The sequence below is a fragment of the Falco biarmicus genome, chromosome 19 (genome assembly GCF_023638135.1).
Source record: "Falco biarmicus isolate bFalBia1 chromosome 19, bFalBia1.pri, whole genome shotgun sequence".
Classification (NCBI taxonomy): domain Eukaryota; kingdom Metazoa; phylum Chordata; class Aves; order Falconiformes; family Falconidae; genus Falco; species Falco biarmicus.
In genome coordinates, this window is record NC_079306.1 from 6,133,795 (window position 1) to 6,144,739 (window position 10,945).

At 55.7% G+C, this 10,945-nt stretch overlaps 1 protein-coding gene across 1 annotated transcript; it reads left to right on the forward strand.

Moving 5' to 3' along the window:
- Window positions 1-3,197: 3,197 nt before the first annotated feature.
- On the forward strand, window positions 3,198-4,262 carry LOC130141604 (olfactory receptor 14C36-like). The gene has a single exon (XM_056322630.1). The coding sequence runs from the start codon at window positions 3,252-3,254 to the stop codon at window positions 4,260-4,262; it is 1,011 nt and encodes a 336-aa protein (XP_056178605.1). The 5' UTR covers window positions 3,198-3,251.
- The last annotated feature ends 6,683 nt before the right edge of the window (window positions 4,263-10,945 follow it).

Sequence of the window (10,945 nt, forward strand, 5' to 3'; positions counted from 1 at the left end):
GAGCAGCAGAGTGCAGGCCCCAGGTCATACACTGGCAGGCTGTGGCCTGTGCAGAAGGAGGGAACACTCCTTCGGGTGCCCTGGAATTGCCTCACCGGTCTAAACCGCGTGGTGGATGCCTGGGCTGTTGGAGGCTGCTGTCCTTGCCGAGCAGCTGTGCTGAGCTCTGCCACCTGCCTTGGCACTTGGTTCCCTCAGGGTCACAGCTCTGTCTGCAACAGGACGGGCTGCAGCTGCCTCTGCGTGGGCCCCTGGCTGAGGGCACTGCTGCACATCTGGGCTGAAGCCCCCCAGCTGTGGCACCAGCCCAGCTCTGCCTGGCCATAAGGCAACCTGGTACCAAGTGTCCCCGAGCCCGGGGGTGCAAAGGCTTTGCTTCAGAGCAGAGACATGGCCTGGGCAAAGGAGAGCTGAGTCTTGAGCCCTCGGACTGTGCAATGAAGTGCTGAAATGGGCTCTGCAGGGCTTACTGAAGCACTGAAGACATCCTCCCTGCCCCTGCCTGCAGACCCACCAGACACACACATACACACACGCTCCTTTAGGAGTACTTGGATCCTTTGCTGCAGTTTTCCTGGTGTCCTCTCTAGTAATGGGTTAACAAAAGTTGATACTCCTGCAGAAAACTTTTTCTAGTAAGGGAATTGCCACTGCTGGAAATAAGTGTGTCCCCCCAGGAGAGGCAAGGCCCGTGAGGGATTGCCTCATCCTGCTGCCCAGCAGGTTCCCCTGCAGCCCCAGGGACACCTGGAGGGAGCCCAGAGGGGCAGAGGAGGGAGGCAGGGAGAGCTCAAAAGCAGCCCTTGGTGGGGGGCTGCTGAGAGCTCCCTGCTGGAGAAATCTGCAGAGCCCTGGAGCCGGTAAGTGTGTGGCTGCAGGGCAATGCCTCTGCAGTTCCTAGCCGGGTCTGCAGCAGCTGGGCCCCCCCAGCCTGTGGGACCGTGTGGGAGCCTTTTGCTGTGGAGGAGGCCAGTGTGCTGCAGAGCAGGGCTTCCCTGCTGCAGCGTGGGAGGGCCAGGGCATGTGGGCTGCCTTGTGCCAGGGCCGGCTGCAGGGCTGTGAAGGTGGCTGTGCAGGCAGGGGTGCCCAGGGCTGTCCTTGCCAGCAGGGTCCCTGCAGCCCAGGGGGCTGTGTGCTGGGGCAGGGGCTCTGCCGCCTGCCAGGGGCAGCTCTCAGCCTGCCGGGGGCTCCCGTGCGGCTGCGGGGAGAAGCTGTGTGTGCAAGGAGTGACCCCACACAAGGAAGTGCTTATCTGTTGTTAAGAGGGTGTTGTGTGCTTCAGGGCTGCTCACAGATTCCGCTCACTGCCAGAATATTTTCCATTGGTGGTTTCAAAAATTAGTACAAAGCAAGGTTAGTGTAAAGGTAAAGTACTTTCTTGAGTCTGTTTCCGTTTTATACTCTTGGGGAATGGGTTGGAATACATGATGAAGGAGTTCTTAATAATGACAAGTCCCCTAGACTCCTGAATTGTAACTTTGAAATATCAGAGGGTTTTATTTGAGTCTTCCTATGTGCATTCAGTCACTCCTTTCCCACGGACAAAAGGAGCTTTGCCTTTGCTGGATCCACCAGGCTCAGTCTCACCTGACCATTATTCTACCTGCAAACAAGTAACCTGCGCCCAGCCAGTGCCCTGCAGACAGGCAGCTTTGTGTAGGGCCAGAGCACAGAGGTTGTGATGGGATCTGTGAGCGCTGACGGGGAAAGACCTGGCACAGGGAGATACCTCCCACAAGGAAAATCTCCTGGCAGAAGCGATATGATCAGGGACTGATAGGAAACTTCAGACAGAATTGTTGTTGAAGGGAGAATCAGAAAGCTCTCTCTGACCATGTGCAGTGCAGACCCCTTTCTCTGAGGCATCCCCCTGGCCTGCTCTCCCCCCAGCAAAGCCTCTGCCCTCAGGGCTGGGGGTCCCGAGGCGTGAGCCACCCCCTCTGCAGCCAGAGCTCCAGCAGAGCCGCGGTGCAGCTCTGCAGCCACGTGCCCCGGTCCCTCTGCAGAGCACAGGGGCTGAGAGCAGCTGCCCGGCAGTGTTGGTGTGTGGGAGGTGGCGAGCAGAGCTGGGCAAGGGCAACGCTGCCCTCAGTGCCTGGCTCGCTCGCCCTGGACACTCTTACCTCGACCTTCAGTGCAATTTTACTTCTTTCTCTGCCGTTTTGGGTTAGTTTTATTCTCTAGCTCTTGCTGTCAGGCTCTCTGGGGATGGGTGTTTCAGCTGCAGAGTCACACTCTGACCTTGTGGGTCCTCTCCTGCAGGTGTGTCCATGGGAACAAGTGTCCCAGCTTTCCTCCCAGCTGTGGGGCTGTGGGCAATGCCCTATGTGGGGCTGGGCAATGGGCTGGTTCTCCCTGAACCTGATGCTCTTGTTAGGGCACTTGGCTACCTCCTTGAAGTTCCCTTCCAAGCAGCGAGTTGCCCTCCAGAGTGGAAACCTGTCCCCTCGCACCCATTAGTGATCTGAAAGCCCCACATAGAAGCGTAGAGTTTCTGTGATGGAGAAAACACTGTTGGGGTGGGTGAAATGAGCTGTGTATCCTTTGCTGTGGGTGGGATGCTGAGTTCTGATGAAAGTCTACAACCTTTACTGGTCTGTGGTGGGTCAGTCCGTTCTCAGCAGTGCCTTGTGGTATTTCAGGGTAACATGGGAGTGTGGCCACCATTCATCTCAGGAAGGTGCAAGCCCATAGAAACTGGGAACCAGAAGGACAGACCACCTCCCCTCACTGTGCACTCACCCACAGGCAATCCTCTTGCCTCACAGACCTCACTCTGTTCCCCCGGAGGGCAGCAAAAATGCTCTGCTTTTCTGACATCCGAGAATACGCAACAGGAGAGATGGGGGGGAGCTGTGAAAAAAACTCAAGCTCTCTTACAATGCCTTCACCCTTCCCGTTCCTTAGCACTGGCGCTGCAGACGCTGACCAGCCCTTCTGCGTTGGCACTGGTTTCAGAGGACAAAGTTAAACACCAGGACTGGTCCCTGCCCCCACCCACTGCTGCAGAGTGGGGCTGGCTGGTCAAGAGCCCGTGGGCAGATGCCCTGCTCTTCATCACCCACACGGCCAGCACCAAGCAGGGCTGCAGCCACACAGCTGCAGGAAGGTCTCCGAGAAAAGAGAGGGATGTCTGTGTGTGACGGGGGGATGGTCTGTGGGAAATGGCTTTGATTTTGCTTGCAGAAGTCTCCCCTAAATTATCACTGTCTTTTTCTCCTGTGACAGGACCATATGCCCAGAGGCAGCACATGTCCAACAGCAGCTCCATCACCCAGTTCCTCCTCCTGGCATTGGCAGACACGCGGGAGCTGCAGCTCTTGCACTTCTGGCTCTCCCTGGGCATCTACCTGGCTGCCCTCATGGCCAACGGACTCATCATCACCACCATAGTCTGCGACCACCACCTGCGCACACCCATGTACTTGTTCCTCCTCAACCTCTCCCTCCTCGACCTAGGCTCCATCTCCACCACTCTCCCGAAAGCCATGGCCAACTCCCTCTGGGACACCAGGGACATCTCCTACTCAGGATGTGCTGCACAGCTCTTCCTGATTGTCTTTTTCCTTTCAGCGGAGTGTTCTCTCCTCACCGTCATGGCCTATGACCGCTACGTGGCCATCTGCCAGCCCCTGCACTACGGGACCCTGCTGGGCAGCAGAGCTTGTGTCCACATGGCAGCAGCTGCCTGGGCCAGTGGGTTTCTCTATGCTGCGCTGCACACGGCCAATACACTGTCACTGCCGCTCTGCCAAGGCAATGCCCTGGGACAGGTCTTCTGTGAAATCCCACAGATCCTCAAGCTCTCCTGCTCACACACCTACCTCAGGGAAGTGGGGCTTATTGTGTCTGGTGCCTCTTTATTCTTTGGCTGTTTTGTTTTCATTGTTCTGTCCTATGTGCAGATCTTCAGGGCTGTGCTGAGGATCCCCTCTGAGCAGGGACGGCACAAAGCCTTTTCCACGTGCCTCCCTCACCTGGCCGTGGTCTCCCTCTTTCTCAGCACTGCCATGTTTGCCCACCTGAAGCCCCCCTCCATCTCCTCCCCATCCCTGGACCTGGTGGTGGCAGTCCTGTACTCGGTGGTGCCTCCAGCAGTGAACCCCCTCATCTACAGCATGAGGAACCAGGAGCTGAAGGACGCACTGAAGAAGCTGATGCAGTCAGGTGTATCTCGGAAGCAACAAATTATCCATGTCCCTTCACAAGGCATTTCCACTTCATTTCTGGAAACTCCAGTGCGTTTAGCATTCTATTTGTGACAATCCTGTTTGTCTAGAATGTCTGAATCTGTTGCACGTGGGAACCCAGCCTGTCTGACCTGGTGTTCTTTGTACATGTGCATGGGTGCACAATTAACCTTGACTCCTGGCTCATATCTCTGTAATAAAAGGAGGATTTCTCAGTTCCAATGTTTGGACTTTTGGCACTAATTCCAAAGCCAAGCTGAGGAACAAGCTGCAGGAATTGTTTCCTGAACAACGTCTCTGATCTTGGGTTCTCCATGGCTCAGGGGAGGAGGGCATGGGGCAACGCGTTAGGGCATGGGCCTGTGTTGAGCCTTGGCGTGTGGGGGCCCAGTGCCCATGGGAATGGTGGGTGACCAAGAGGGATGTGCCTGGGACCATCTCCCTGGGCTTTCAGGCACCGCTGCCCTGCACAGCAGCACCGCCTGCTCAGGGCCATGCCTGAGACCACATCCGTGGGCAAGAGCAGGTGTCTCTGTGGATGCCCCAGCTGGGGCAGGCTGCTGTGTCCCTGGTGCAGCAGGAGGTGCCCTGGGGAGCCCCCAGGCCAGCAGCCTGGTGCTGGGGACAGGGACTGGCCCCGAGGGGCTGCCAGGAGTGGGCAATCAGGGTCCCTGTGAGAGAGGAGCAGCAGACAGAGGGAGGCAATGGCCTCTGTGTCCTCATGCCATGGCTGGTGCCAGCCCTGGGGCTGACTGGCAGGAGGAGACCCCTCTCTGCCCACCAGCATCTCCTGTGCCCTTGTGATGGTCTATGGCCATGGGGTGAGTGCCCAGAGCTCTGCAGCCCCCTTTGGGTGGGCAATTGCATGGGGCCAGCCCCGCGTGGGCTGCTGTGTCTGCCTGGGCTGGGGAGAGGGCAGGGGAGGTGGGCAGAGCTGGGGGGGGGGCTGGGCTGGGAAGGGCCAGGGAGAGGGAAACACCAGTGAGAGCTCAGCTGTGTGGGTGTGCAGCGTGGGGGCACACAGCAGGGTGGTCCTGGTGCAGACCCAGGGGTCATGGTGAAGCCAGCAAGGCACCAAAGGAGCGGGACTGAGGGGCCAGATCTGTGCCGTGTTCCCTGCACACCCTCAGAAAGCTGCAGAAGGGAAATTTTCCCCACAAATTCCCAAACACTGCTCATTTCCAAGCCTGGTCATATACCCCAGCCCTCATTAGGGACCACTGCTGCATGGTCACCTCTGTCCTCCTCCGTTGCCCGGTGATACCCAACTCCATCACCATTTCTAAATATAAAGGGAGCCACCTTCCTACTGACACTTGTTACACACAAGTCCCATAGCTCTTGCCACAGTTGGTCTCTCAGGGAAGGCCATTGTCAGACACCTCCAACAAGATCATGTTCTCATGGCATGGTGTTCTAACAAATATTGATTGAGATCCCACCAGCTGGCCTGGGTCCAGCGCTCCAGTCTTTCATTCAGAACAATTTCTCAAATAATACTCTTGCTCTCTCAGCCTCCCTTTGCCCATAACATGCTCCAGGTCCTAACCATCCTTCTGGCCTCTGCAGGACTTGCTGTGATGTGTCAGGGTCTCTCTTGTGCTGGGGAGCCTTGTTGTGGGCTCAGCAGTCCTGATGTGGTCCTGTGGTGGGTTAACCTTGGCCAGTGGTGAGACAAACATTCAGCTGCTCATTCGCTGCACTGACTCAACAGGACAAAGGAAAAAAATAAACCAGCAATGCTCATGGCAAAGATAAAGAGATCTCTTAATGATTCTTTTCATGTCCAGAGATGTGAGGTCTTGGCAAAGATTAATTTATTGCCAATTAAAAAAATGTTTGGTTTGTGAGATACTATGGCAGGAGAAACAATGGGTGAGATAATCTGGTTTATTCTGGGGGAATCAGTCTCCTTGGTGTTGACAGGACAGGTAAGCAAGGATGCCAAGAGTCCAGGGGCTTGTGGGCAAGTTCCTCAGACCAAACAGGTTGCCCACTCTGATGCTCGCCTGCACCTGGGTCTCCCCAAAGACAACAATCTGCTCAGGGATTTGAAGACCAGTGCCACCTTGCTTCTAGTAGTGTGCAGTTGTGGTGTCCCTGATGCCCAGGCATGTGTGGATGGAGAGCAGCAGAGCACAGCCCTGGGGCAGAAGGGAAGGAGAACCTGGCCTGCTGAGGGCACTGGCAGGTGGGATCCCATGGGGGCAGGGCCCTGAGAGCATCCCTAGGCCTTCCTGGCCCTGACCAGCCTCACCTGGGGCCTCCACCCAAAGCTTTGTCCATGGCTCCAGGAGCCCATTGAAGCCAGGCAGGAGATTCAGCCCCAGCACAACCTGTGCTGTAGGTGTGCGGGTCTCCAGGCACAACCATAGGAACAGCCTGGCCTGTCTATTGACCTTGTTGGTTCTGAATTTCAGGCTCACTTCCCAGCTTCATTCTGAATGGGGTGGCCAATGAAATGACTCCATGGCCCTCCAAGTCCTGGGGACATTCTGCTGCCTTCCTTCTTTCCTCTAACTCCCTCCGAATTATACACACCTTCCTTGTTGTAATGGCTTGTCTCTGGCCAAAAGCCCAGCAGCCACCCAGCCGCTCCCTCCCTCCTTCCCTCCCCAGTCAGGGCCCAAAAATGAACACAGTCATGGACAGGGGGTCTAACGAGGGATGAGCATTGGGACACAAACACTTCCCGCGCTCCCTTGGCAAGGCACCTCTTCAGACGCTCCAGGGCACTGGTGGCTGCCTCTGCTACCAGGTCACGGGGTGGGATTGTGTTTTGCTTTCTGTCCCCCAGCACCACCAGGGCCTTTTCTGCACAGACACTGCCCAGCCAGGCAGGTCCCAGGCCCTGCAGCTGCAGGGTGTTAGTCCATGCGAGGGAGGTGCAGGCTCTGCCCTTGGTCCGTCCTGCATCTGTGCAGCTCCTGACAGGGCGGCCACCCCACCTGCCAGGGTTCCCCTCCATGGCATCCCTAGGGCACAGGGATGGTCCTCTCAGTTTGGTGCCACCGACAGACACTGTGAGAGTTGCCTCCACTGGATTATCTTTACAGCTCTTAAACTGTAAGCAGGAGAGTCCCCTGTGGTGCCCACACTGCCCCAGTATGTCCCAGTGGCCTCCAGGTGGGGTGTGAGCCCTTCCCCACTGCTCTCTCAGCCTGACCATCCAGCTGGTATTTTACCCATCTCTTTCTGTTCACACCCAGAGGTTCATGGCCTCGCTTGGGCAGAACACTGAGGGAGACCATGGGAAGACATTTGTAAAGCTGAGGGAAATGACATCCACTGTGGAGCTCCTCACGCACAACTGCAGGCTGTCAGGTTGGCGAGGCAGGAGTTACCCTTGGGAAATCCACCTGGATAGTTACCCGCTCAGGTGCCAGAAATGTCACCCAAGAGGACTCGAACTGATGGCACACCCCTCACCACTGGGGGTCTGTGCAGCCTGTGGTTCCCCGAGCTAAAGGCTGAAGGTGAAGAAGGAGGACAGCGCTCTTGCTTCAGTTCATTGCTTCCTGTGCTCCTGCCTTGTACCACAGTGAGTTCTTGGAAACCTTGCCATAGGCAACGCAAGGCTCTTACATCCTCCCACAAAAGCCCTCCATTCTCCAGGGTGGACCAGCCCAGCTCCCTCAGCCTGATCTAACAGGGCACGTGCTCCAGCCTTGACCGTCTCTGTGATTCTTTACTGAAATGGCTCCAGCGTGCCAGTGTCTCTCTGCTATTGCGGAGCACCAAAGCTAGACAAGTACTCTAGATGTGGTGAAACAAGTGGGAAGCAGAGGGGGGGAATGACTTGCCGTGGCTGTGCTCCTGGTCATACAGCCCAGGAGGCTGTTGGTCACCTTTCCTGATGGCTCCTAGTTTGCCGAATGCAAACCAAGGACCCAGCCAGGCAGTCCCTGCCCTGTGTCATCGCAGGGCCTCGGTCCACTTTAGGGGCAGGACTTTCAATTTGTCCTTCTTGGGTATCACGAGATTCACGGGTGCTTCCAGTCAAGAGGAAGTTCCTCCAGTCTCTATGACCTTCCAGTGGGGATGGAGAATGGCCTCACTGGGACATCGGCCTGCTCACACAGCTCCCTGGGATGCCGCCCCTCCACCTCCCTGGAGTGGGAAGCATTGAATTTGGTCAAATGACTCCTGACATGATCCCCATCCACACTTGGCTGGTTCCCTCCAGAGTCCTGCCTTCAGGCACAAAGCTTTGGGACACGATGCTGGGGAAGACTAAGGCAAAGAGGACCTGGAGGATGTTCAGTTTTATCTAGACCTGCTCTTACTAAGCTCAGCAGAGGCCACACAGGGGCTTCGTTTATTTCTTAAACTGTTCTGCAAGTAGTGACAGATCCTCTTGATGCCCTTGAACATCTTGCAAGACCCCATACTAAGCAGGCTTTGGCTTCCCTGAAGACATCCCTATTTCTAAATTCCTCTTTGAGCCCTTGCATCCACCTCCAGGATGCTTCCTTTTCTCTCTGGAGATTCTTGAGGAATTCCTTCTTTAGCCAAGGATCTCTCTAGGCATGTCTGCTTGATTTCCTGCTCCTCGGTGTGGACAGTTCCGCTTGGAAAATGCTTTCCTGAATGACCAGCCGTACACAGCTCTGCTGTCCTTGAGTGCTGCTGCCCATGGGACTACCACTACAAGTCCCCTGAAGAGGCTAAAGTCTTCTCCCCCTATTTCATGAGCACTACAGCCGGGGCTGACACTGGTTTTCACATCCCTCAGCAGCACTGCCTGTTTGGCAAGGACCAGATTCAGGTGAGCGTCACCTTTGTTGGCCTGACACCTGTGCAAAGAATTTGTCTCAAGAGACCCCCGACACCAGCTGGACAGGGTGTATCCTGCTGTGCTCCCCTTCCAGAAGGCGTCAGGGTCATGAAGTCCCCAATAAGAGCTGGGATCATGGACCTGCAGACTTCCTTGGCTTGCTTAGATAAGCCTTTCTCCACTGCCGTACCCTGAGTGCGGGTGCTGTGTCTCCCACCAGGATGGCACACTAACCGGCCTCTCGCTGACACTCTCCTGCAAGGGCTCACCCAACCTGCTGCACACCCCGGAGAGGAGGTCCACACGTGCAACAAGTGCCTGCACACGGAGGGCATCCCCTCCTCAGCTTCCTGGCCTGTCCCTCGTGAAAAGCCCACACCTTTCCCTGCCGCACCACTGTGACCTGCCCCACCACACCTCATGATTTATTTCATCAATATCATGATTTACTCCATCAATATCCAGCACGATGACAGCATGTGGAAGTCCAGCTCCTCCTGCCTGAGCCCCAGTCCCAAGCCATCGGTGCGCTTCTGGGCTGCAGCACCTCAGCCGTAGCGCTGGGGCCAAGCTCAGGCTTCTCTCGGGCAAAGCTGGTACCAAGCGCCCCCGAGCCAGCATGTGCCCGTGCTGTGCTGGAGACCAGAGACCTGCTGGAGTGGGTGGCGGTGGCAATCTAAGTGCACCAGCAGAGGAAGCCCTGCCCTCTGCAAGGCCAGAAAAGCAGTGCTGGGCTCTGCAGCCCTGGCAGAAGAAGGCTTGGCTAGCTGCAGTGCTGCTGAGGCCCCTGAAGGCCTGTGGGGGAGGGGAGGCTGACCTCCAGGAGGACATGGTGCTGCTGAAAATGTGCTTCAGTTTGCATATGCTGTGATCCAGGAACACTGTGAGAACCATGCACTGGTTCTTTGATGGTATCTTCACGGGGCTGAGCAAAGGATTGTTGGAATAAGTACCAGTGGAGTGTGGGAGTAGCCAGGTGATTGGAACCCCCACTGTGATGGGCTTCCTGTTCATGGACCAGCTGGATGAACTTGGGTCAGACCGTGACGCACTGCAGGGCTGGCATTCAGTTGCTGGTTGACAGAAACCAAAGCTACCTGAGGTGCCACCTGGGCTTCCTCAAAGGAACCATATTCCTGACAATAAAGATTTGGATGCCCACGTTTTTATGTTGCAGAAGGAAGCCGAGCTACAGCAGATACCAGAAGCAGTTACAAATGCTGCAATATCTCTTGTATGGGCTTCAGGAACACCAGGGCAACCCCAAGCAGGGGAACCAGTAATCATCCAGTGGAAGCCAAATGGCAGACCAGCAAGTCAAAAGCTGTACCCAGTTAAACTACAAGTCAGGAAAGGGTTGCAGTCCTTAATTGAACAAATCACAGATTTGGGGTTACTAAGAGAATGCCAATCAGAACATAACACTCCAGTATTACCTGTCAGGAAGCCAAATTCAGAAGAATACAAACTGGTGCAAGATTCAAGAGCTATAAATCCAACTGTGCAAGATGTCCATGAGGCAGTAGCGCACCTGTATGCCCTCCTGACCACCCTGAAGGAGAATGAGGAATGGTTTACTGTATGAGATGGAAGATGCGCTCTTCTGCCTTGTGCTGGCTGCTGCCAGTCACCAGTCGGTTGGTTTCAAATGGGAAAGCCCTGAAACTGGTCGAGAAACCCAGCTGTGCAGGGCTGTATGACTGCAAGGAGTTAAAAATAGCCCTACAGTCTTTGGAAATCAATTAGCCAGTGAGTTGGAAAGCTGGCAAAAGAGGTAGGAAAATGTCGCCTTGCTGCAATAGGTAGGTGACATACTGCTAGCAACCAGTAGTAAAGAAGATTCTATAACAAGGACCTCCTAAACTTTGGGGGCTAGCAGGGTACAAAGTGCCCTGGGAAAAGGCAGAGACCACCCCAGAAGAAGCAACCAATTGGGGATTTACAATTTGCCTGGGCCAGCAGAGTCTTGGAGCTGGAG

Excerpts from the sequence above, each read along its gene's own strand:
- LOC130141604 (XM_056322630.1), top strand. The coding sequence starts at position 3,252 with ATGTCCAACAGCAGCTCCATCACCCAGTTCCTCCTCCTGGCATTGGCA.